We start from the raw sequence: 26927 nt of genomic DNA on the forward strand, positions 1-26927 counted from the left end.
CATTGGGCCCCCCCCCGTCTCCAGTGGAAAATGGCCCTGGAGCCACTCACTCATCCCTGTCACGAATTCCTTGAAGTTGATCAGCGAGTCCTTGTTTCGGTCCAGGAGCCGGAACATGCGCCCCGCCAGCACGGGCGTGTGGGCGCCACAGGCCCAGGGTGTCAGCCTGGCAAAGAGTTCCTGGAACTGGCTGGCGTCGATGCGGTACTGCTCCAGGTAGGGCAGGCTGGGGTCCCGACGCACAGCGGCGGGCCTGCTGCTCCCCCAGTACTGACTCGCCAGGTGCTTGGCCTGCAGGGGCACAGCCTGGTGAGACGGGGTCCACGTGCCCACCCTCCTCCTCCAGCCATGGCTGCAGAGGCCTGAGTGGTGAGCGCCGAGCTGCACAGCCTCCCAGGACCTCAAGCTGGAGCCTCCAGCCCTTGTTCACAGGTGTGGGTGCTGGGACAGGTCACGGTGGGCCATGGTGGGTAGGGGCAGCGCTGGCTCGACTGTTCTGACCCTAAGGCCACAGCACAGCGGCCACCTCAGGGGCGGAACCAGAGGCAGACGGGGCCGAAGGGAACTGACCGGAACTGACCAGTGTGGCCTTCAGCACCCTTTTCCTTCGCCTGTTAACAGCACCTGGAAAGCCCCTGTCCCCGCCTCGAGCAATGGGCAGGCAGATGGCCCTTTTGACCCAGTGACACTCTCCTATAGTCACGGCACCGAGCCTTTCGCTAAAACCACTGGAAAGAAACATTTCCTTCCACGGGGGTTACTGAGGACAGGGCGACCCGGCCGCCGATGACAGCCCTGCCACTCTGCAGGGAGAGCAGCCCAGCGGCATGTGGGCGGGGAGCCTGACAGCGGGGGTGAGCCCGGACCCTGCCACGCTTGAAGCTGTGCACGCCCAGGATTTCGTCACACGGGCCAGGCATTCCCTCTCCTGTGAGCTGGCGAGCGGGTTTTCTAACACTCAGATCATGTCCTGCCTAAACTCCAAGGACTTCCTCCCACCACAGCAGTCTGGCCGCTGCATGAGGATGCATCGGGGACAGGATGGGGCCGGAGCTGCCCTTGCTCTTGGCTGTCACCTTAAACACCATGTAAAGGTCCTCCAGCTCTTCCACTGAGAAGCCAATGTCCCCAGGTATAGCCCGGACCTGGGAGGAAAGAGAAACGAGTGAGTGACAGCTTCTCAGGCTCCTGCCATGGTGAAGGCGAGACGCTCTTTGAGGGAATCCCCGTGCGGATGAGGAAGGAGAGGAGAACCCGTCTTGGTGCTGCCCGCTGGTCAAGCATAGGAAGCAGTCCATTCAGGAAAGAGGGTGTGGTCCATGGCTTGCCCCCACACCACCTGCCACTCGGTTCACACTCCCTCCTGGTGGGGACGGGGAGCTTCCTGTCCAGAATGCCCGGTGAAGGACACGGGGTGAGGGGCAGGCATCGCGTGGCTGCTGTCTGGGTCCCTGGGAAGACCCTGACACTGGCTCTTTGGAATCGTTCTAGAACTTCTCAGGAAATCCTCCCTCCAGAGATGAGGGAACAAAGGCTCTAGCAGACCTCGGCGGACTGGGTGGGTGGAGGGTGCCTGAGTGTCACTACCCAGAGGCAGGGCACTGCCAGGCGAGGGCTCGGCACAGAGTAAGACCGCGTTTGGCCTGTGGACACTGGGTGTCAGATAAGCTTCCCAGTGACCAACCCACGGGCAGGACACAGTGACTGGCACAGGCGCCCTGATGCCAGTCCCACTGAGGCAGCACTAGGGAACTGCGCCTGCCCCGCCCTGAGGGGAGCCCTGAAGGCAGCACAGCAGGAGCGCCCACATGGGGTACCACCCCACCTTTGCCCCCGGCAACCTGGGGCCATCATACCACGCTCCTCTTGGCCGTATCCTCCAAAGACTGGATCACTTTCAGCCTCTGTTTAAACCTCATCTGTTCAATGTCGTCGGCCCTCAGGCTGCTGAATTTCTATGGGCCAAGGGTGACTCAGTGAGGTGAGGTAGAACCACAGAGCGGAGGGCCACCACTGCTGGGCCACCCGCATCACAGGGACCAAATGAACGGCCTGGCCGAACATCCCCGGTCAGTGCTGACCTCATAGGACACTTTAAGGAGGTCAAAGATGTCCACCTCTTCAGGAGGGTCATCTCCACTGGTCAGCAGGGCGTGGAGGTGTGGGATGGGCGGAGAAACACTCTGCTTATTGACCACATTATCCAGGTATCTGGAGGGATTAAAGGACAGAAGTCTAGAGCGCTAACAGGCGACAGTGATGTGGAGGGACTTAATTTGCAGTCTCCCAATTAATGAAGGAGCCTGCTGAGGGCTGGGCATCCTGCAGGGCGGTGAGAGATGAGCCCTGCACATCAGTTATCCCCCGGGAGGTAGTGGAGAGAAGGCCTTGCTCCCTCAAGGCCTGAGGAAGCCAGACTGTCCTCTGGGGTCCCATGGGCAGGACCCTGGATAAGACAGATCCTCACATACTAGGAGACGCTTTGTCCATTGGAAGGATGTGCTCCCCACCTTTGTCGAGCCCTCGGGGACTTGGGGACTCCCTGGCCAGGAAGAATCAGGGACCAAAGGAATGCCCCGGGAGAAAGGCGCAAGGGGTCCCGCTGTGGAGGGTCATAGGGACCTGTTTCCCCAGGAACACAGCCTTAGGACAGGGCTTGACCTTGGCCGGCCAGGACCTCACGCCCTCCCAGGCTTGCTGGGCTGGGCTGACACTCAGGTGGGAGAGGGTGGCTGATCTACACCACAGGTTCCTGCCCAAGGCCCGATGTTTCTGGTATGAGAAGGGCGTGAGAACCCGTCTCAGACTCTGGCCACTGGCTGAACCTCCCACAGCACCTGGGCTGGCTCAGCAGCTGAGTGGCAGTGTCCCAGGCTTTCCTTCGGGGACAGGATGACCCAGTGTCCTGGGCAGCTGGCATGCCAGGTGGGCCAAATACGTGCACACGGTCAGCAGGACTATACAGAGCTCAGGGTCTCGGCGGGAATGAGGCCAGGAGGGGCCTGGATGTAAGTGGTCTGAAGGCCAGGCTGGAGGACTCGGCTCCTTTGTACAGAGAACCACCAGTGGTATAGGGAGCCCCCATGTCCAGGGGAGAGATGGTGATATTCTGATCAGCAAGATCCCTGTGGGATGCTGGTGGGTGAGAGGGGAGCAGGGAGAACCATAATGAAGCAGGCTCGGGGCTCATGGCAGGAGTGTCATGGGCCTGGAGTGGGGGTTGGATCCTCCAGAGCGTCTATGAGGACCGGAGAGGAGGAGGATGCCAGGACCACTTTTCAGCAATCATGGCAGGTCCGCGTGAGCCTCGGGCTGGGGTGGGAGGAGTGATGCTGCTGGGCTCAGGGAGGCACAAGCAGGAGGCCCTGCTCCTCCCTGCCCAATGGCCCTCCCGCCCAACATGCTGGGGCTGCCCCGTTTCATCTTCTCCAGGTGGTGATCACTACCCTCGGCCATTTATCTCCCACTGAGAGGAGGCCCCAGCCCCGTCCTGGAGTGTCCCTGACTCTAGCCCTGCCTGGGCTCTTGCTGACCAAGGAGTGCCCAGGGCTGAGGAAGGGTGGGCTCTCTAGCAGGAGAAGGGAGGCCACTCGGTCACCTGCCCAGGATGGTCATGGCCTCGCCCTCGTCGCTGCAGTCCAGCAGCTTCTCCATGTTGGCATCCAGGATGGCCAAGGCCAGCTGCAGGACCACCTTGATGCCCTCGTAGAAGAAGCAGTCGACAATGACCACAGCGCTCTCGAAGGGCATGACGCTGAGGAAGAGGGTGAGGAACCAGGAGAGCGAGATGCTGGCGATTACCCCGAGGTCTTGCATCTTCTCAGAGAGCTGGGGCAGGAATTCTCTCGTGAGCTCTTCGAAGATTCCTTGGTCCACCAGGGCCCCTAGTGAGAGCACGCAGAAGTGGACGGTGGCCCGCGTGGAATCCAGGGCCTAAGGGGCAGGAAGCCCAGGGGTCCCTGGCCAGCTCCGCCTACACAGCTGCAGTGGAGAGCCACATGCAGGCAGGCCCTGGTTGTCTCACCAGATTTCCTGTGGAGGCCCCAGGGGTGGCTGGCAGGAGGAGATGTTATACATTTGGTGGTTTAAAATAATTATTTCTTCCATTATACTGGGGATTTTTTTCTGGGACAGTAACAGTGATCTTGGTGGCTTCTGTGTGTACCTGCCTTGAAGCTGATGAACAGATATGATTCTAAAGGACCCCGAGAGTAGAGACCCCTGAAACGAATCTTGAAAGAGCAGACATACTTTTGTACATCACAGAACACATTGGCAAGTGCACTTCCACTGCTAACACAGAACCTCTGCTGAGGCCGTGAGAGCTGGGCTGGGTAAGAGGTGCACGGTGTACTGTACACTCGAGTTGTGAGGCTGGAAATTGTCCACAATAAAAAAGCTTAAGAAGAGTTAGATGCTTCGGAATTTAGGCACCAGCCGACTTGGACCCACCACCAGTATGTAAGGCCTGCTCTTCCTGCAGCCATCCCAGGGTCCACAGGCCGTCTGCCTGGACGGCCAGGGCTGCCTGCATGGCTCTCCACTTGGCAGGGTCGCGGTTTGTCCAGTGGGGACAGGGGCTGTCTTCAGCCGGCAGCATGGCTGAGGCCTCCGAGGGCTCCCGTGAAGGACGTGCTGGGCAGGGAGCCAGACCCAGGGAGGCCCCACCCTGGAGCCACCACCCGGCAGGCACTCACCCACCACCCTGGTGTTGTAGTAGTCGGGCAGCATTCGCTCGCAGAGGGCCACCAGCAGCCAGAAGGCCTCCTCCTCGCTGCCATAGAGCAGGAGCACAGAGGTGACGATGTTCATGGCCTGTGGGCACAGAGACGGTGAAGGAGCCTCCAGAGCTGGACACCAAGGAAAACTGTCAATTCCCCCAAAGGGTTTGGCACTACAATCAAGTCCGGCGACAACAAACCATCCCACTGGGCTATGTATAATTTGTCAAAAAGTAATTTGCAGGAAATCAACTTGACAAAAACAGTCAGCCACGTCCCTCAAATTGGGCAGCTGGCACTTGGAAAACTGAGAAGGCAGACATGAGCGCGTGGCACTTGAGTGGCATCCGGTGTCTGAGGTGTGAGTACAGGTGGACGTGTAAGTGAGCTGTGTGCGAGGCTCCATGGCTACAGGGAGACTATGGCAAGACTGGGACCCGCACAGCACTTCAGTGGTGACATCTTAGCTTAAAAATGACTTAAAGCTAGCATACTGGCTTCCCATGCACTGGTGAGATCCATGCAGAACACTGGCCCTACAGAAAGTGATTTTGGGGGAGTTGGCCTGTTTTTCTGAAGCCCAGGAGCAAGCTATGGGAAACAGGAAGCCATCTGACCTGACCAGAAAAATGCCCGCTAGATTTACAATAAAATCCTGCCAGACATGCAAATCAAAGCTTCAATGAGATGACACCTCACCCCATTAGGATGGCTGTTAACAAAAACACAGAAAATAACAAGGGTTGGTGAGGATGAGGAGAAACTGGAAGCCTTGTGCATTGCTGGTGGGAATGTAAATGGTGTAACTTCTGTGGAAAATGCTATGGCAATTCCTAAAACATTTAAATATAGAACCATTATATGACTGGCACTTCCACTTCTGGGTATATAAATAACATAACTGGAAGCAGGGACTGCAACAGATATTGTGTACTCGGTTCATAGCAGCATATTCACAACAGTCAAAGATGAAGGAAGCCAAGTGTCCATCCTTAGATGACTGGATTAACAAAGTGTTCTATACACACAATGAAATATTACTCAGCCTTAAAAAGGCAGGAAATGCTAACACAAGCTACAACATGGATGAACCTCGAGGATATTATGCTAATGAAATAAGCCAGCCACAAAAGGACAAATACTCTCTGAGTCCACTTATCTGAGGTTCCTCGAGGAGTCAGGCTCACAGAGACAGAAAGAACAGTGGTTGCCAGGGGTAGCTAGGGGAATTGCTGAAAGAGTTCTGGCAATGGATGGTAGTGAAGGCTGCACAGATACACTTAATGCCATAGAGCAGTCACCTCTGACTCATTTTTTTTGGTTGATTTTTCTTTGTTAAATGGCATTTACATATATAAAATAAATATCAAAAATATAAGTCTTTGTTTTACTATGGTTGCAAATATCAAAAAATTTCTATATGTGACACGGCACCAGAGTTAAGTTAGGGTTTTTCAAAATGCTGACACGCCGAGCTCAAAAGGTTCGCCAGCACTGCCATAGAGTGTACACTTAAGAATGAATGGTGAAGGCGTTAAGTTTTATTATGTGTTTTTATCACACACACAAAATAATCAAATGACTCCAGGACCTATACCAGAAGCACATAGAAGATAACAATATATAGCATGGGGATGAGATGAGCAAGTGTTTCTAATTACCCCTTGGAACGGCACCCTTCAAGTTATTATGTGAGGCCATCTCTCAGGCCCAGGGCCATGGGGACCTGCTCCCATGAGCCTCTGGTGGGTGCTGCTCTCTGGGTCCCTGATAAGCCCCTTACCTGGCAGTAGCCGATAGTAGGGTTTCGGAAAGCATAGGCAGTTAGCACCCGCCGAAGCGCGGCGATCCCGAGCTCGTTCTGGAAGGCAGGGTGCTCGGGCATGGAGCGGTGGAGGTCTCGCTCAATCTCCTCCGTGGCCAGGCTGTACCTCCCTGTGGACTTCTCCACCAGCTCCGAGTAGTAGCCAGGGTGAGTCACCATCTCATTCCAGGCCCCTGTGGAGACACGGCGGGCGCTGTCTCCTCCCCTCCTGGGGCTTCAGGGCAGTGCCAGGCAGTTTGGGGATGACAATGGACCACAGAGAAGCGAACTTTGGGATCAGTCATGTGGTGGGAGGCAAAGGTTCCCTCGTGACTGCTCCTTGTAGGGGGCACCCCCCCAAGTTCCAATGGCTGATACCCCGCCTCCTGAAACTGTCCAAGTGGCCCAGGGTGTGCATGTGGTCAGAGTCTGTCCCAGGGAAAGGAGGCCAGGGGGGCTACTCGAGTCCCACTGTGGGTGGAGAGGTGTCAGCCGGCGACAGCGCCCCGCCCCGCCGTCTGCTCTCCAGGACTCTGCTCCTGGTGTGGGCCTGACCCAGGCCCCTCACAGTGGAGTCCCATTTCCACCCTGTGAAGCTCAGGCAGCTCCTGCCTGGCCAGCTCAGGAGCCAGCGGGGGGTTGGCAGGGCAGCTCACCGGAGAAGAGGAGCCAGAGCTCCCCACGGAGGCCCTCGGGAATGCCCTTCAGCACCAGGTCCCGGGTGGTGGCCGTGCGGTACATGCACACGCCGCGCCCGTACTCGGAGAAGTGGATGTTCCATAACTCCTCCTTCATCGTCTCCTTGGCCTGGGGAGAGGCAATGAGCGGCTACGTGTGACCCAGGTTGCTGGGCCAGTGGCTCTCCTACCTTCCTTCTCCATCTGGCACGCTGACCGCCACCTCAGGTTTCCAAGGGCTCACAGTAAATGCCCCCAGCTCAGGCTGCACTGAGCGCAGCACCAACCTCAGGCAGCAGGCACTCGGGCCTCCCCGCAGAGGCCTGGGGCCCGCAGGGACGACACTGCCTGTGATGGGCACAGAATCACAGGCTGGCCCTGCCCCCCACACGTGGGCCTGGCATGGCAATGGAGCCCCGCTCTGGGCTTACCCCTTTGGCCCCCAAGTCCTCCACTGGCGCGTTCCTCCGGAAGAGTTTGAGCAGGCCCTGGGAAGCAGTTGGCGCCTCCTGCGCGAGGGAGCTCTGGCAGCCACCACAGGATGAGCTGGGGCTGGCGGGCTGCTCTGATGCCTCCTGAGGAGCTTGAGAAGACTGGAAAGTACACACAGAGGGCGACACTGAGCCTGCAGGCCTCCCAGGTGCACACAGTCACTGCCCGAAGGGGGCAGCACTGGGGGGGCGGGGGGCACACCTGGTCTGGACCAGCAGGAGCCTATGCTTCGGCCTGGACCCACCACCTCGCCTAATCCTACACTGTCCTCCTTCACCAGGCCCGCCCCCACTGGCTGGCTTCTTGCTGGAGGGTTCTGGGCCCATCCTGTGAGGCCTGCTCAGTGCGGTCAGGGCCAGGAGAGAAGAAACTCTGAGAAGCCAGCTCGTGTAGCCCAAGGGGCCGGCCTGCGGCGCCGAGTTCCCAGGGACACTATCCTTATTCCAGCCTCTGGGCTGCAGACCCAGCGGACCCCATGGCTGATGGTGGCATCTGCCATGATTGTTCCCGGGCCCCTGGCCACAGGGATCAGCTCAGGTTGGGACTGCCAGGAAAGAGCAGGAGGACCCCATGGAGCACGCGCACCGAGCCATGCAGGAAAGTGGCGCAGAGGCCCGGCCCCAGCACAGGCCCACGCCTGACACCCTTTTCAGAGCGACAGGTCCCTCCTGCAGGTGCCTCCACAACTGTCTGCTGAGTGAGGGAAGGCGGCCTTCCTCAGGCTGCCCGTCCACTGCACTCCTGGGGCTCTGGAGGCAAAGATAAGGGCACAGACCTAGAACTGGATGTAAGGAGGGGGTCCTCGCCTGTGGATTATCTCTACTTCGGGCTGCCTCCCCGCAGGGTCTAACCTGCATTAGGGGAGGCCCCGCCCCAGTGCAGGAGCCGGGGAATCTGCTTTCCCATTGCACAGATAGCCAATGGCAAGAGAAATGAACCCTGTGGGTTTTGGGAACCTACGGGGAATGCACATAGGGTGGCAGAAGGGGGGCACTAGGAACACAGGTCTGCAAGGAAGCCCTGAACTTCAGGGTTCTTCCCTGGCTTTCTGGAACCGAGCCATGCTAATAGAGCAAGTAGGTAAGTTCCTGGCCTGACTCCTCCCCTCCCCCCAAGGAGAAGGTCTCCTCAGGGAAGCACTGGCATCCCAGCCCCTTTAGACACAGTCTGGGTGATGCCCGGCACCTGCCTTTGCCCCTTGCTCTCCAGACTACATTCTGCCTGTGGCACCTGACTTCCAGGCAAGCTTGCCACTGTGGGCAATGGCCTGTGCAGGGAGCTTGTCCTCTGGCCCAGGGGTCAGATGGTCTAGGGCCAGTACCCTCTCTGGTTCTCCCCTCATCTCCTGCCCTGAGTGCCCACCGACAGAAACAGTGCTGCTCTTGGGTGGACACTGGTCACTGGCTCCCTGGAATCCACTTCCACTTCTGCCAGCAGCAGTTTCCCGTTTTCACGTGGGGCACATCTCTCTCCACTCTTGGCCCCACGCTTTGTGGGTTCTGCTGAGACCTGGGGTGATGACCCCACACTAATTAATTAGCATTTCTACTCATAGCCTCAGGGAACTTGGGGTACTGTGTCACCCAGTGGCCACCAGGATGTGCAGTGGTGACTCTACAGGGAACATGAGGATGAGCCAAGGAGGATGCAGGGGCTTCTGCCATCCTGGTACCACCCAGCCTGGGGATGCACTGCTGGCAGGAGACCACGTTCAGTGGGCAGAAGCCACCTTTGATGACAGGTGGCCAATGCATAGCCTTCTCGGCTTCGTGGGCCAGTGGGCTCCCTCTGCCAGCTCCAGTCTTGGCTGGGGCTTCTGCCCTTGCGTCCTCCCGTCACCTCTGACCCCACCAGCCACCACACCACACTCCCCCTTTTCTATGTCCCCTGCATGGGGACTCTCCATGTTAAACCCATCAAAATCTACTCTTTCAATATGTACAGCATAGTGTAAGTCCATGGTACCACAGTAGAGCAGTTTTTAATAAAAACTTTAAAAAGGAGAAAAAGATAAGCCTGCTAGTTCATATCCACAGCCCACCCCTCTGCCCTAGCTGGTGTTCTGAAATGGATCTGGGGGCCACTAAATACTTTTTTATGACAAACTGCTAGAATCCAGGGGAAGGACCTAGTCCAGACCGAGAGTGCCCCGTGCAGAGCTTTGTCGGGTGTTTTTGAGATTCTCGATGGCGAGCGCCACCCTAGCTTCTCCCTCTCCCCTCAGCTCGTTAGCGGATTCTGCATGCAGTTCTGTTTACTAGTACTTATCTGTCAATGAGCCTGAGGAATCTGCTCCCAGTTTCATGGACTGTTTCTCAGAGTCACTTGCTGAGGGTTCTGTTCAGTGAGGCATCACTTTTGGGGGAAGGGAGCTATTTTTTGGTTATTTTTGAACTCCAGGCCCTTAGGGCTTTTCCTCTCCCCTCCCTGGCCCCAGCGCAGCTGTGATGCTGTGTCTATGCAGAATAATGGTCCCCCCCCCCCCCCCCCCCCCCCCCGTGCTTGGACCCCACCACTGCAGTCAGGGGTGTGGCAATGCCTTTTCTCCTGGTTTTGTTGAAGATGCTGTCTGTGCACTTTTGCTTTTACTCTTTCTTTAAAAAAAATATTTTATTGATTTTTTACAGAGGAAGGGAGAGGGATAGAGAGTTAGAAACATCAATGAGAGAGAAACATCGATCAGCTGCCTCCTGCACACCCCCCACTGGGGATGCGCCTGCAACCAAGGTACATGCCCTTGACTGGAACCGAACCTGGGACCTTTCAGTCTGCAGGCCGAGGCTCTATCCACTGAGCCAAACTGGTCAGGGCTGAACAACTCTTATCAAGGCCACCAGGACCTCTCTTTGCCATCTCCAGTGGTCAATTGTTAGTTCTCCTTATCCTTGACCTTAAACGTCATACATCCAAAACAGAATTCTTCCAAACCTGCTCTTCCTGCACCATCCCCCGTCACTGAATGCGGTTCTGTTCCCTGAGCTGCCCCGGGCAAAGCCAGTGTCATCTTTGGCCCCTTTCTGTCTCTTATACCCCACATCTGACCCATCAGTTCTCAGAACTGCCTTCAAAATATACCCTGTGATACATTAACTCCAAACAATCCCAAAAGGAAACTAAGAAAATAATTTCATTTACAATAGCACCAAAAAGAATAAATACTTAGGTATAAACTTAACCCTGGAGGTGAAAGGCATACACTGAAAAGGAAAAGACACTGCTGAGAGAAATGAAAGAAGACACAGAGTGGAAAGACGTACGGTGTTCACAGACTGGGAAACCTTAAGACTGTGAGACATCAGCACTGCCAAAGGGATCTACAGATTCAGTGCAACCCCTATAAAAAACCAAATGACTTTTTTGCAGAAATAGAAAAATATTTTCTAAAATTCATATGGAAACTCAAGGGATCCCAAATAGCCAAAAACATCTCGGAAAAAGAATAAAGTTGGAAGTCTCAGACTTGCTGATTTAAAAATTTACTGTAAAGCGACAGCAGTTAAAACAGTATGGCACTGGCATAGAGACAGACATATAGACCAATAGAATAGAACTGAGAGTTCAAGAATGGACCATCACATTTACGGTCAAATGATTTCAACAAGGGTGCCAAGACCATTCAACGTGGAAGGAATAGTTTTTACAACAAATGGTGCTGAAAAACTTGGATATCACACACAAAATGATGAGGTTGGAGCCTTACCTCACATTATACACAAAGGCTAACTCAAAATGGAGCAAACACCTAAATACAAGAGCTTAAATTATAAAACTTTTAAAATAAAACAAAGGAAAAGCTTCATGACATTTTGAAATGACAATTATTTCTTGGAGGTGACATTAAAAGCACAAGTAATAAAAGAAAAATAGGTAAACTGAACTATATTAAAATTAAAAGCTTATCTGCATCAAAGGACATAATTATCAGAATGAGAAGGCAACCCATAGAATGGGAGGACATATTTGAAAATCATATGTCGATAAGAGGCTAATATCTGCAATATATGAAGAAGTTCTAACCCACAACAACAAAATCAAACAACCCAATTAAAAAAATACCTGATGCCAGCCTGGCTCAGTGGTTGAGCATTGACTTATGAACCTAGAGGTCATGGTTTGATTCTTGGTCAGGGCACATGCCTGGGTTGCAGGCTCGATCCCCAGTACAGCATGAGAGAATCATTGATGTTTCTATCTCTCTCTCTTTCCCTTCCTCTCTGAAATCAATAAAGATATTAAAAAAAAATAGGTAAAGGACCTGAATAGACATTTTTCTGAAGAGGATATACAAATGGCCAATAAGACATGAAAGGATGCTCAACATCACTAATCATTGGGAAATGTAAATCAAAACCAATGAGATATCACATCACACCCATTAGAATGGTTATTGTAAACAAAACAAAACAAAACAAAAACACCCAGAAAATAACAAGCATTGGCATGGATCAGGAGAAACTGGACCCTTTTACACTACTGGTAGGAATGTACATTGGTGCAACTAATGTGGAAGACCATACGATAATGCCTCAAAACAGTAAACATTGAATTTCTATTTGATCCAGCAATTCTACCTCTGGGAAGTTCTCCAAAATAACTACATGTAGGGTCTTGAAGAGTAATGAGTAGAAATTTTTATATCCATGTTCATAGGACCATCATTCACAACAGCCAAAAGGTAGAAGCAACTCAAGTGTCTATCAAAAGATGAATGAATACATATCTTTTTAAAAAAATTAAATTTACTGCCTGGCTGGTGTGGCTCAGTGGCTGAATGTCAACCTATGAACCAGGAGGTCACGGTTCGATTCTGGTTAGGATATATGCCTGGCTGTGGGTTCAATCCTCAGTAGGGGTCTGCAGGAGGCAGCTAATCAATGATTCTCTCATCACTGATGTTTCTATCTCTCTCTCCCTCTACCTTCCTCTCTGAAATCAATAAAAAGATATATTAAAACAATCACATCAAAATTACAACTAAAATACAGGACAACAATCATTCACAACCGCCTGAAAGCTGGCTGAATGGAAGTCCTACAACTAGAGAAATAAAGAAGAAAGCACATTGAGACTGGTAGGAGGGGCAGAGACGCAGAATGGGCTGGTCTGACACCCACATATACAATTTTTGTAATCAGAGGGAGATTGTCTTTGTGGAAGCTGGCTGTGAAGACCAATGGGACCCAGCCTCACACCAGACCCCAGCCCAGGGTTCCAGAGCTGGGAAGAGAAGTCCCCACAACTATGGGCTGTAAAAACCAGTGGGGACTGTGGCTGAGTAACATGGAGGCTGCTAGAGACCCAGGTGTTCCTTTTAAAGGGCCGGTGCATGAACTTACTCGAACTCCCAGCACCAGGTGGCTTTGAGGGAACCCAGACACATACAGGGAGGAACTAGATTGTCTGGCATTGGGGCAGGAACTCGGGGGTGGCTTTCTCCTAGACAGGAGTCCTCACAGGGGTCATTGTTCCAGTGCTGGGATCTCCCCTGTCACAGGGCTGACTGACAGCCATATGTGAGCCTCCATCAGCCCAGAGCACACTGTTTGCTCCACCCTGATGATTTCCTGAAACCCCGCCCCATCCAATTTGCAGCCCCAACCAAGGTGTTTGTAGCAGCTTTTCTAAATGAACCGTCAGTCCTGGCTCAGGCTTTGCTAAAATCTCTCAAACAAGCTGCAGTTGGTGACAGTGTGCCCCAAACCTATCAATAAAAGGCCCAAGATCTGGCACTAGCACCAGCCTGCCTTGCTTCACAGCTGGGCCTCACCTGGGCACCTCCAACCCCAATACAAATAGCAAATAGCAGCCATCTGCAGATCTCTCTGTAGCTCCTGAAGGGTAGCCCCAGGTAGTGGTTGAGTTTGCACCTCCCTGGAGGCCCTAGAGCAGGGGTCCTCAAACTTTTTAAACAGGGGGCCAGTTCACTGTCCCTTAGACCATTGGAGGGCCAGACTATAGTTTTTAAAAAAACTATGAACAAATTCCTATGCACACTGCACATATCTTATTTTGAAGTAAAAAAACAAAACGGGAACAAATACAATATTTGTATTTGCATGTGGCACGCGGGCTGTAGTTTGATGACCCCTGCCCTAGAGTCAGTACACATGATAGGTAGCTTCAGACCATAGCAGATTACAACTCTTCACATCCACAAGTGACACACTCAAGAGGCAGACTCAGTGAGCACCAAAGCCCCACTGAAACAAGTCCTGCTCCATAGGGGTGTCTCCTGGACAAAAGGTCTCCCACTATAGTCACAGTTGGTCCTCATAGCCAATTGGACTGGAGGTCAACTCCTCCCAGAGATGCCAATAGCAATTAAGGCTCAACTACAGGACTGTGCACACAGCCCAAACAGGGGTACAGCTAGAGTGCCCAGCTCAGGTGACTGGGGAGGCTAAGCCACTGGACACCTACTAAACAAGGCCACTCTACCAATTCTAAGAGACAAAGCAGTTCTACCTAATACATATAAACAAACACAGGAAATCAGCCAAAATGCTGAGACAAAGAAACATGTCACAAATGAAAGAAAGGGAAGCAAGAAAACTACTGGATACAGAGTTCAAAACCATGGTTATAAGGTTACTCAAGGGATTTAACGAGACTTTAAAGGATCTTAGTGAGAATGTCAAAGACATGAAAAAGGACCAGTCAGAAATTAAGCATATACTAACTGAAATAAAGAATAATTTTACAAGGATTCAATAGTAAAGTAGCAGATTCTGAGAATCAAATCAATGATTTGGAATATGAGGAAGTAAAAAAACCACCCAATCAGAAGAGCAAAAAGAATCTAAAAAATAAAGACAGTGTAAGGAACCTCTGCGACAACTTCAAGCATACCAACATTTGCATTATGGGGGTGCCAGAAGTAGGAGAGGCAAGATATTGAAAATCTATTTGAAGAAATAATGACAGAAAACTTCCCCTACCTGGTGAAAGAAATAGACTTACAAGTCCAGGAAGCACAGAGAGTCCCTAACAAGAGGAACCCAAAGAGGCCCACACCAAGACACATCATAATTAAAATGCCAAGAGTTAAAGACAAAGAGAGAATCTTAAAATCAACAAGAGAAAAGCAATTAGTTACCTACAAGGGAGCACCCATATGACTGCTGATTTCTCAACAGAAACTTTGCAGGCCAGAAGGGAATGGGAAGAAATATTCAAAGTGATGAATAGCAAGGACCTGCAACCAAGATTACTCTACCCAGCAAAGTTCTCATTTAGAATTGAGGGTCAGATAAAGAGCTTCACAGACAAGAAAAAGCTAAAGAAGTTCATCACCACCAACCTAGTATTACATAAAATGTTGAAGGGTATTCTTTAAGAAGAGGAAGAAGAAAAGAAGAAGATGATGAAGAAGAAGAGATTAAAAATATGAACAATAAAATGGCACTAAATACATATCTATCAAAATTGAATCTAAAAATCAAAATAAACAAACAAGAAATCTAATGAACAAAATAAACTGGTGAATAAAACAGAATCAGAGGCATGGGAGCATGGAACAGACTGACGAAACTCAGAGGAAAGGGTGATGAGGGGCAGAGCGTGGGAAGGGATTAACCAAAGATCTTACCTATGCACACAGACAGTAGCGTGGTGAAGGCCAGGAGTGGGGTGGGAACCAGGTGGAGGGGGCAGTGGGGGGAACAAAGGAGGACATCTGTAATACTCTCAACAATAAAGCTTTAATTTTTTTTTAAAAAAGCGTAAATGGTTTGCACTTCTCCTCCCCAACCAGAGGATAAATAGCTTAATCACCCTACTCAGGGAGACAGATAACAAAACTCCATTAGTGCCATCTGCCAAAAAAATTATATCACTGGGGTGACAATGGTTATATAGGTTTCAGGTACACAACTCTACAATACAACATCTGTATACTGTATTGTCTTTACCACCCCAAGTTAAGTCTCCTTCCATCACCATTTATCCCCCTCTTTACCCTCTTCTACTCCCCCCCCACCCCCTTCCCTCTGGCAGTCACCATGCTGTTGTCTGTGTTTATGAGTCCTTTGTTTTCTGTGCTCAATCCCTTCACCCTTTTCACCCAGCCCCCAGCCCCCAGCCCTGACAGATGTCAGTCTGTTATCTGTATCCATGAGTCCGTTTCCACTTTGTTTTGTTCATTAGATTCCACATATAAGTGAAATCATATGGTACTTGGCTTATTTCATTTAGCATAATACTCTCCAGGTCCATCCATGCTGTTGCAAAAAGTAAGATTTCCTTCTCTTTTTTTTTATAGCCACTCATCTACTGATGGGCACTTGGGCTGTTTCCAAATCTTGGTTATTGTAAATAACACTGCAATGAACATAGGGGTGCATATATTCTTTCAAATTAGTGTTTTAGGTTTCTTCGAATAAATACCCAGAAGTAGAATTGTTGAATCATATGGTAGTTCTATTTTTACTTTTTTGAGGAACGTCCATAATTCTCCACAGTGGCTGCACCAATCTACATTCCCACCAACAGTGCACAAGGGTTCCCTTTTTTCTTTGTAAAAAAAGTGTTTTTATTGATTTTAGAGAGAGAGGAAGGGAGAAGGAGAGACAGAAACATCTATGAGAGAGAAACATCAACATCCATTGGTTGCTGCCTGCACACCCTCCAACGGGGACTTGAGCCCACAATCAAACCAGTGACTTGGTACATCGGTCGACATTCAACCACTGGGTCACACCGGTTGGGCCCCCTTTTTCCATATCCTCACCCACACTTGTTGTTTGCTGATTTATTGATGATAGCCATTCTGACAGGTGTGAGGTGATATCTCATTTGGTTTTAATTTGCATTTCTCTGATGACTAGTGACGCCATAAGATTTCACTTATATGTGGAATCTAAAAAACAAAATAAATGAACAACCAAAACAGAAACAAACTCATAGATAGAGCAAATTGATGGGTTGCCAGGTGGAAGAGGAATCGGGGGGCTCGGTCAAAATGGTGAAGGGATAAAGAAGTAAAAATTGGGCCTGGCCGGTGTGACTCAGTGGTTGAGTGTTGACCTATGGACCAGGAGGTCTCCGTTCGATTCCCGGTCAGGGCACATGCTCGGGTTGTGGGCTCAATCCCCAGTAGGGGGCATGCAGGAGGCAACCAATCAATGATTCTCTCTCATCATTGATGTTTCTTTCTCTCCTTCTCCCTTCTTCTCTGAAATCAATAAAAATATATTTTTTTAAAAAGGGGAAAAAAATTGGGCCCTGGCTAGGTAGTTCAGTTGGTTAGAGTGTTGTCCAATATGCCAAGGTTGCAGGTTCGATCCCAGATCAGGGCACATATAGGAATCAATGAATGCATGAATAAGTGGAACAACAAATCAATGTCTCTCTCACTCTCTCTCTCTCTTGAATCAATAATTAAAAAAAGCTTTAAAAAAATTGGTATTGCTCTGGCTGGTTTGGCTCATTGGATAGAGTGTCGGTTGACCTGTGGACTGAAGGGTCCCGGGTTTGATTCCAGTCAAGGGCACATGCTCGGGTTGTGGGCTTGATCCCCAGTGAGGGGCGTGCAGGAGGCAGCCGATCAATGCTTCTCTCTCATTACTGATGTTTCTCTCTCTCCCTCCCTCTCCCTTCCTCTCTGAAATAAAAAAAAAATATTAAAAAAATTGGTATTTACAAAACAGTCATGTGGATGTAAAGTACAGCATAGGGAATATAGTAATATTATAATAACTATGTATTGTGCCAGGTGGGTACCAGACTTACCAGGGGGATCACTTTGTAAATTATACAAATGCCTAACCAGTAGGTTGTATACTTGAAACTAATATAAAATAATATTGAATGTCAACTGTAATTGAAAATAAAAATTAATTTAAAAAAATGGATAAAAAACTGAATGGATAAACAAAATGACATATATATATATATATACTAGAGGCCCGGTGCACAAAAATTTGTGCACTCGGGGGGGAAGGGGGGATCCCTCAGCCCGGCCTGTGCCCTCTCGCAGTCTGGGACCCCTCGGGAGATAACGACCTGCTGGCTTAGGCCTGCTCCTGGGTGGCAGAGGGCAGGCCCAATCCCTAGGTGCAGCCCCTGGTCGGGCTCAGAGCAGGGCTAATTGGGGAGTTGGGGCACCGCCCCCTGTCATGCACAGAGCAGGACGGATTGGGAGGTTGTGATGCCACCCTCAGTCACGCTCAGGGTAGGGCTGATTAGGGGGTTGGGGCACTGCCCCCTATCACACTCAAGGCAAGGTCAATGGGGAGGTTGCGGCACCACCCCCTGTGATGCACAGAGCAGGGCCAATCAGGGGGTTGGGGCACTGCCCCCTGTCACTCACAGAACAGGGCCAATCAGGGGGCTGGGGCACTGCCCTCCCCCCCCCCCCCCCCCCCCCCCCGCCCCGTCACACACAGAGCAGGGCCCATCAGGGGGTTGGGGAGCTCCCCCGTCATGCACAGAGTAGGGCCGATAGGGGAGTTAGGGCACCGCCCCCTGTCACACACAGAGCAGGGCGGATCAGGGGGCTGGGGCGCCACCACTGTCACACTCAGGGCAGGGCCGATGGGGAGGTTATGGCTCTACCCCATCACAGACAGAGCAGGGCCCGTGGAGGGGGGGTGGGGTGGGGCGCCACCCTCTATCACCCACAGAGCAGGGCCGATCAGGGGTTTGGGACGCCGCACCCTGTCACACACAGAGCCGCAGGGCGATCAGGGGGTTTGGGCGCTGCACCCTGTCATGCTGATCTGGTGCCAGGAGACCTCTTGGCTCCGCTGATCCCGGTGCTGGGAGGCATATTACCCTTTTACTATATAGGATAGAGGCCTGGGGGCTGGCTGGTTTGCCCTGAAGGGTGTCCTGGATCAGGGTGGGGGTCCCCACTGGGGTGCCTGGACAGCCTGGATGAGGGGATGATGGCTGTTTGCAGCTGGTCACACACCCTTCAGGGTGGGGGTCCCCACTGGGGTGCCTGGCCAGTCTGGGTGAGGGGCTGAGGGCTGCTTTCAGGCTGGCGGTTTTGACTGAAGCTCCCAACCGCTCCTTTTTTTCTTTTTTTTTTTTCTTCTGGGCCAGCTTTAGCTCTGGCTCTAGCTCTGAGGCTTCTGCTGCTGGTTTGTTTGCCTTTCTATAATCGAAACAATGTATAACTTCAGCTCTGAGATCCCGGCCTATATTTGTTAGAATGTTTCAAACTGCCAGCTCAGAGGCCGGCAAGTCAGGCGGGGAACGTTGCAGTCTGCAGTCACTGGAGCAAGCAAGCCTCATGTTCACTTCCAGCTGCCTGGCTGCCGGCCGCCATCTTGGCTGACAGTTAATTTGCATAAGAATATGCTGATTAGCCAATGAGAAGGGTAGCGGTCGTACGCTAATTACCATTTTTCTCTTTTATTAGTGTAGATATATATATATACGTATGTATATATATATATATTTTTATTTTTTTATTTTTATTGATTTTTTACATAGAGGAAGGGAGAGGGAAAGAGAGTTAGAAACATCGATGAGAGAGAAACATCGACCAGTTGCCTCCTGCACACCCCCTACTGGGGAAGTGCCCGCAACCAAGGTACATGCCCTTGACCGGAATCGAACCTGGAACCCTTGAGTCCGCAGGCCGACGCTCTATCCACTGAGCCAAATCGGTTAGGGATATATATATATATATAATGGAATGTTATGCTAGGTGAAATAAACCAATCACAAAAGAATAAATACCATATGATTCCCCTTATATGAGGTACATAGAATAATCAAGTTCACAGAGAGAGAAAGAATAATGTTGTTACCAGGGGCTGGGGGCTGGGGTAGTGAGGAGTCAGTGTTAAATGGGAATGGGTACAGAGATTTAGCCTCCCTGCCTCCCTCCCTCTCTCCCTCCCTCCCTCCCTCCCTCCGGTAATGAGGAGTCAGTGTTAAATGGGAATGGGTACAGAGATTCAGCCTCCCTGCCTGCCTGCCTCCCTCCCTCCCTCCCTCCCTCCCTCCGGTAATGAGGAGTCAGTGTTAAATGGGAATGGGTACAGAGATTCAGCCTTCCTTCCTCCTTTCCTCCCTGCCTCTCTGCCTGCCTCCCTCTCTCCCTCCCTCCCTCCCTTCATTTATTTTTTTTTGTTAATCTTTGCCTGAGGATATCTTTCCATTGATTTTTAGGGAGAATGGAAGAGAGACGGAAAGACAGAGCGAAACATCAATGTGAGAGAAACATCGATTGGTCGCCTCCAGCATGAGCCCTGACCAGGGCCTGGGTCGGGGAGGAGCCTGCAACTGAGGTACGTGCCCCTGACTGGAACTGAGACCTGGGCCCTTTGGTCCGCAGGCTGATGCTTTATCCACTGAGCCAAACCAGCCAGGGCAGATTCAGTTTTTCAAAATGAAAAATGTTCTGTGGGTGGATGTTGGCGATGGTTGCACATTAGTGTGAATATACTTCATGCCACTGAAATGTACAATTTAAAATGGTTAAGGTAGCCCAGCCAGTGTTGCTCAGTGGTTGAGTGTCAACCTGTAAACCAGGAGGTTCGATTCCCAGTCAGGGCACATGCCCAGGTTGCGGGCTTGATCCCTAGTAGGGGGTGTGCAAGAGGCAGCTGATCAATGATTCGCCATCATGGATGTTTCTATCTCTCTCCCTCTCCTTTCCTCTCCGAAATCAATAAAAAGATATATTTTAAAAAATGGTTAAGCTTATAAATTTTATGTGTATTTTACCACAGTAAAAAATATGTATCCTGAATCTGACCACTTCTCACCAACTTCACTGGTACTGCCCTTAACCAAGGCTCAGTCACCTTGTGTCCTGATTCCTGTTAGAGCCTTCCAGCTAGTCTCTGCTTCCATTCTTGCCACTCTCTAGTCAAGCACGGCCCAAGAGAAATATCATGACAGCCCATATGTAACTTAAAATTTTCTAGTTAAAAAACATTAAAAAACAATAAATTGGGATGGCTGGGTGCAGGCCAGAAGGGGTCAATGGGGAAAAATAGAGGAAATCTGCAATACTTTCAAAAATAAAGATAAATAGAGAAACCAAGATGGCGGCATAGGTTAACGCCGGAGTTTGCTGCCTCCAACAACCACTTCAAAAATACAACTAAAAGACGGAACGGACATCATCCAGAACCACAGGAAGGCTGGCTGAATGGAAGTTCTACAACTAGGAGGAACCGAGAATCAGAGGAGGCACAGTGCTGAAGTAAAATACTAAGGTGTGGAGTGCAAGCGGCGCGGGCTGGTGGCTGAGGGCGTGGTTGTCTGTTTCAATCCGGAGGGAGCCTCAGACTCTGAGCTCCAGATCTGGGCGAGTCTCTAGGGACCCAGACTCAAACGGGAGAAGCAGGACTGTCTGGCTTCGGTCCCTCCGAGGTTTGCAGCGGTTGCTGGGACAGAGAGGCAGAGCCCCTGGGGATGGACTGAGAGCAGCCATAACTGCTCGATCCTCCACCCTGTTGATCCCGTGGGACCCGCCCCGCCCAAGCCCTGCACAGAGGCATTTGCCGGATAGCCTCAGGCAAAGGCTAGATTAGCACCTCCCTAGAGGACACAAGTTCTCCCACTGCAGACACAGCTGATTCTCACAGCCAGTCGGCCTGGAGGTCAAATCCCTCTAGTATTAACTACAACAATCAAGGCTTAACTACAACAAGACTGCGCACAAAGACCACTAGGGGGTGCACCAAGAAAGCGTAAAAAATGCGGAGACAAAGAAACAGGACAAAACTATCAAGGGAGGATATTGAGTTCAGAACCACACTTTTGAGGTCTCTCAAGAGGCTTCTAGAGTCTGTCGATAAACTTGATGAGATGTACTGGAAATCTAATAAGACCCTCGATGGTGTGATAAAGGACCAACTAGAAAGTAAGCATACACTGACTGAAATAAAGAATATTATACAGACCAGAGGAGCGCAAGAATCAAGTCAAAGATTTGAAATGCGAAGAAGCAAAAAACACCCAACCGGAAAAGCAAAATGAAAAAAGAATCCAAAAGTGTGAAGATAGTGTAAGGAGCTTCTGGGACAGCTTCAAACGTACCAACATCAGAATTATAGGGGTACCAGAAGATGAGAGAGAGCAAGATATTGAAAACCTATTTGAAGAAATAATGACAGAAAACTTCCCCCACCTGGTGAAAGAAATAGACTTACAGGTCCAGGAAGCGCAGAGAACCCCAAACAAAAGGAATCCAAAGAGGACCACACCAAGACACATCATAATTAAAATGCCAAGAGCAAAAGACAAAGAGAGAATCTTAAAAGCAGCAAGAGAAAGAAACTCAGTTACCTACAAGGGAATAACCATACGATTGTCAGCTGATTTCTCAACAGAAACTTTGCAGGCCAGAAGGGAGTGGCAAGAAATATTCAAAGTGATGAATAGCAAGAACCTACAACCAAGATTACTTTATCCAGCAAAGCTAACATTCAGAATTGAAGGTCAGATAAAGAGCTTCACAGATAAGGAAAAGCTAAAGGAGTTCATCACCACCAAACCAGTATTATATGAAATGCTGAAAGGTATCCTTTAAGAAGAGGAAGAAGAAGAAAAAGGTAAAGATACAAACTATGAACAACAAATATGCACCTATCAACAAATGAATCTAAGAATCAAGTGAATAAATAACCTGATGTACAGAATGAACTGGTGATTATAATAGAATCAGGGACATAGAAAGGGAATGGACTGACTATTCTTGCGGGGGAAAGGGGTGTGGGAGATGTGGGAAGAGACTGGACAAAAATCGTGCACCTATGGATGAACACAGTGGGTGGGGAGTGAGGGCGGAGGGCGGGGTGGGAGCTGGAAGGAGGGGAGTTATGGGGGGAAAAAAGAGGAACAAATGTAATAATCTGAACAATAAAGATTTAATTAAAAAAAAGATACAAATTATGAACAACAAATATGCATCTATCAACAAGTGACTCTAAGAATCAAGTGAATAAATAATCTGATGTACAGAATGAACTGGTGATTATAATAGAATCAGGGACATAGAAAGGGAATGGACTGACTATTCTTGGGGGGGGAAAGGGGTGTGGGAGATGCGGGAAGAAACTGGACAAAAATCGTGCACCTATGGATGAGGACAGTGGGTGGGGAGTAAGGGCGGAGGGTGGGGTGGGAGCTGGAAGGAGGGGAGTTATGGGGGGGAAAAAAAGAGGAACAAATGTAATAATCTGAACAATAAAGATTTAATAAAAAATAAAAATAAAAATAAAAAAATAGAAAGATTCCCAGGTGATTCTAATGTGCAGCCAAGGTTGAGAACCACTGATTTAGCCCATCAAATTGCTTTGTAGTACCTCTTTGGTACTTCAACAACTAAACCCCCTTGACAGAAATCCCAGATAAGAGTTTGAACCTCGTCCCTGAATTGTACTTTGTAAAAAAAAATAAAATAAAATAAATTGATCCTATTGTAGTAAAAAAAAAAAAAAGATAAATAAAAAAACAACAAATTGGTGAGATGTATTTTATTTAATACAATATAGCCAAAATATTACCATTTCAACATGGAATTAATATAAAAATTATAGCTATCTTACATTCTCATTTTCATACTAAATCTTCAATGTCTTGTGTGTAGTTTATGCTTTAAGCACATTTCAATTTGGACTAACTGCATTTTAGTGCCAACAGCCACATGTGGCTGCTGTGACAGCTGTGCCTATAAGCATTCTCAACACGACGGTCAGAGTAATTCTATTAAAACATAAACAGACTGTGTCCCTCTTTTTGACAAAACTCTCCAACAGCTTCTCTTCTCACTCAGAGTCAAAGCTAAAGTGCCTGTGAGGCCCCTGTAGTGGCTTCACATGCTCCAGCTTCCTGCTTCCTCTCTCTCTCACTCCTCCACCGGTCTCCGCTAGTTTTAGGAGCTGTGCCCAGCTGTCTGGCCTTTAGACTGGCTTCTCTTCTCTTAGTTTCCTGCTCAAATGCCACCTGACCCCCTCTATCCCCTGGCACTCCTAATCCCTTTTTATCCTGATTTATTTTTATCGATGGCCCACATCACCACCTAACACTCTGGGTGTTTATTTGCTTACTGCCTCTCTCACTAGAATATGAGCTCTAAGAGGACATGAATTTCGTCTACTCTGTTCATTCTCTATTCCTGGTGCCTAGAATAGCACTCGGTACCTATGAGGAATGCAATAAAAATGAGCTGGATGAATGAATGGTGAGCTCGGAAGGGGCCGTGGGGTCTGCTCACTCTGGCCATCAGGCCCTATCATGAGTGGTGCTGGACCTCATGAAGGCAGCTCAGAATCCCTGCTCACGTCCCTTTTCACCCACCCAACCTTCAGATCAAGCCCAACCTCCTCTAAGAAACCTTTCTTAATGTCTCTAATGGACACTGATTCTGCCGGGCCCCTCACATCCTCAATAACTTACTGAGCATCGATTACAGGGTGGAAAATGTACAGGCCTCCGTGGGCCGGACCAGGCGGGCTCCGGCTGGCTGAAGGGCACATGCTGCCACCAGCTCCAGTGCCCTCAGTGGGAATGTGGGCCCTATAATGGCAGGGCTGCTGATTTAACGGACTCTTGTAATCATGAAGTGCATAATTCAGAAAGACCAACAGCACACAGCTTGTCACACCAAAGCAAGGAAACAATCCAACATGGCTATGGGTATGTCCAAAGAACATATGCCAACCTGAGTGAGCTCCCTCTGGTCACAGACGGACTCAGGGTAATATCTGTCATGGATTGAAACCAAGTTGCTTCAATCTGCAAGTTCATAATTATACTAAAGAGTAAACATAAAAAACAAATTGATCACATTTAGAGGATACTAGACGAACAACTCATTATTTTTTAGTTGTTGTTAAACCCCACCCGAAGTTCTTTTTTGTCTATTGATTTTTAGAGAGAGTGGAAGGAAGGAGGAAAGAGGGGGGCTTGGAAGGGGGGGAGGGAGAGAGACAGAGAGAGAGAAAGAGAGAGAGAACACTGATGTGAGAGAGACACATCGATTGGTTGCCTCCTTCACACGCACCGACTAGGGCTGGGGATCAAACCTGCAACTCAGGTACATGTCCTTGACTGACTGGGAATTGAACCTGTGACCCTTCGACTCATGGGTCCACACTCAAAACCACTGAGCAACACCAGCCAGAGTCCAACTCATCATTTTATCTTATTTTTAAAATAAGTTTTTATTGATTTTGGAGAGAGAGCCAGGGAGAGACAGAAACATCAAAGAGAGAAAAACATCATCGATTGGCTGCCTCCTGCACACCCCTCCTGGGGATCAAGCCCACAACCCAGGCATGTGCCCTGACTGGGAATCGAACTGGTGACCTCTTGGTGCACGGGTCGATGCTCAACCACTGAACCACACTAGCCGGGCCCAACTCATCATTATAACTGGTGAAGAACAGGAAAGAATAAAAGATTTATTTTCCCTTTTGTATATGAACTGTGCCTCAGGGTCCCTAAAAAATTGATGAGGGGAAATTTCCTTTACAGGATTATTCCAGCTGACAAACAGAAGCAATGACAGAATTGGAGTGCTGCCATCCTGCAATCCCTAATGAATGAGTGGGTCTAGGCAACCCTAACAGCACACGACAAGAAGACCAGGTGTCGTATATCTCTTGGTGGAAGTACCCATCACCTCAATCCTTCCTATGAGAAGACTTGCCCCCCAACACAAACAATGGAACCTAAATTTGTTCTGGATTTTACTACTCAACCACCAACTTACAGGAAATAGGAGAATGCAGTCAATGAAAACCACTCGGAGAAGCTACAGCACAAATGACCCAAATTCCATAAAAAAAATACTGAGAGAGAGAGAGGGAGAGAAAGAGAGAGAGAAAGAAATCTATAGATAAAAAGGAGTTTAAAAGATGTATTAACTAAGCGTGATATATGACCTATGTGTACTTCAATTCCAATAATTAAACTGTAAAAAGTATATCTGCATTTGGGGAAAGGTGAATACAAGTATTTCATATTCAGGAATTCTTGTGAATTATGTTGATATAATAATTGCAGTTAAGTCTTTAAAAGGGGGCCGGGGATCGAACCTGTGACCCCTTTCTTCGGTCCACCAGCTGACACTTAACCACTTAGCAAACCAGCCAGGGCAAAGGGGGTCTTATACTGTAGGACTCTCAGACTGAAAGACTGTCGGGAGAAGCACCTGGTAAATGAACAGTGTGGCCCTCAGTGCAGCACAGGCTCACAGGGAGGCAGGTCCAGCCAGCAAAGGCTTCTCCTGTGCGGTGGGACTTGAGGTGGGCGGGGTGGGAACACTCAGGGCTGGGGTGTGTGTGACGTGGTGCAGAGGCCTGTGATGTCAGGTAGCGCATGGGTGGCTGCACACCTGAGACCACCAAGGCGGGTCAGGCTCTCCACCCCACACCCAGCAGGGATCCTCCCTGCCCAGGCCCATGGCGGGCACCACAGCGCTGCCTGGGCTCCTCTCCTGGCCCTGGCCACCCCCCCCCCCCCCCCCCCCCAACAACAGCGCCCTCTCACCTCTGGGGATGGATCCATGATGCTGGCTTTCCTTCCTGCGCTGTTGTCACCTGGCTGCTTAGATGATGTTTTCAGGAGGAAGTCAGCAATCTTCTCAACCAAGAAATCGCGGTCTTTAAGGTTGGCAAACAGGAAGGTCATTTTGTTCTTGGTGCTAATAGACAAAGGGCTGGGCAGGACACTGGAACTGTCGGCTTTTTCGACAATGGTCACCTGGGAAGGCAAAAACACTGGTGTCTGTGTCTTGCCATATAAAGACAGAAAGGTTCTGTGACGTGGCAGCAAAGTGGCCTCAGGTGGCCCTCTCCGGGGAGGGTGCAGTGAGTGAATGGGGGCACTCGGGCCCACTATGATCTGTTCTGACTCTGTTGCCTGCTGCTATAAATTCCATGCACGTCTAAATCTCGTTTTTCACCCATCAACCACACAGCCCTGCTGGTCTGCCATGAGGAGGGTGGGCCTAGCCACTGGCCCTTCTAAGGCAGTTCAGAATTCCTGCCTTCATCTGGGCGGGGTCCCTCTCCCTCACTGTCCACGTTTCTCACTGCAGTCAAAGGAGAACAGGTCTCCACCTCTTAGAAGTGACAGCCAACTCCCAATGACGCTGCTAGAACTGGAGCCACAGCCCAGGCAGACGTCAGAGAGGAACAGCGAGGCGGCCTCTGAGAATGACATGGCAGGGTCGATGCAGGGTCAGCGTCCTCCGAGCCCAGCCCAGCAGGGCTTTGCCACAGCCCCACTGCGTCTGGGAAGGCAGGACTGAGGGGCATT

At 50.0% G+C, this 26927-nt stretch overlaps 1 protein-coding gene across 3 annotated transcripts in view; it reads right to left on the minus strand.

The window, feature by feature from the left end:
• TBC1D9B (TBC1 domain family member 9B) overlaps positions 1-26927 on the minus strand; it is a 50764-nt gene that overhangs the window by 6481 nt on the left and 17356 nt on the right. For all 3 annotated transcript variants that reach the window (XM_070416780.1, XM_070416779.1, XM_070416781.1), the window contains exons 7-16: positions 26157-26369; positions 7634-7795; positions 7182-7332; positions 6505-6719; positions 4698-4815; positions 3599-3884; positions 2082-2211; positions 1857-1955; positions 1077-1145; positions 51-291 (exon numbers count right to left, since the gene is read on the minus strand). In XM_070416780.1, the coding sequence (XP_070272881.1) occupies positions 51-291; positions 1077-1145; positions 1857-1955; positions 2082-2211; positions 3599-3884; positions 4698-4815; positions 6505-6719; positions 7182-7332; positions 7634-7795; positions 26157-26369 (1684 nt within the window). The remainder of the gene's footprint in view (positions 1-50; positions 292-1076; positions 1146-1856; positions 1956-2081; positions 2212-3598; positions 3885-4697; positions 4816-6504; positions 6720-7181; positions 7333-7633; positions 7796-26156; positions 26370-26927) is intronic.

Source organism: Myotis yumanensis, unplaced genomic scaffold (genome assembly GCF_028538775.1).
Source record: "Myotis yumanensis isolate MYYU_CA2020_CCGP unplaced genomic scaffold, mMyoYum1.0.hap1 SCAF_5, whole genome shotgun sequence".
In the NCBI taxonomy this organism is placed as follows: domain Eukaryota; kingdom Metazoa; phylum Chordata; class Mammalia; order Chiroptera; family Vespertilionidae; genus Myotis; species Myotis yumanensis.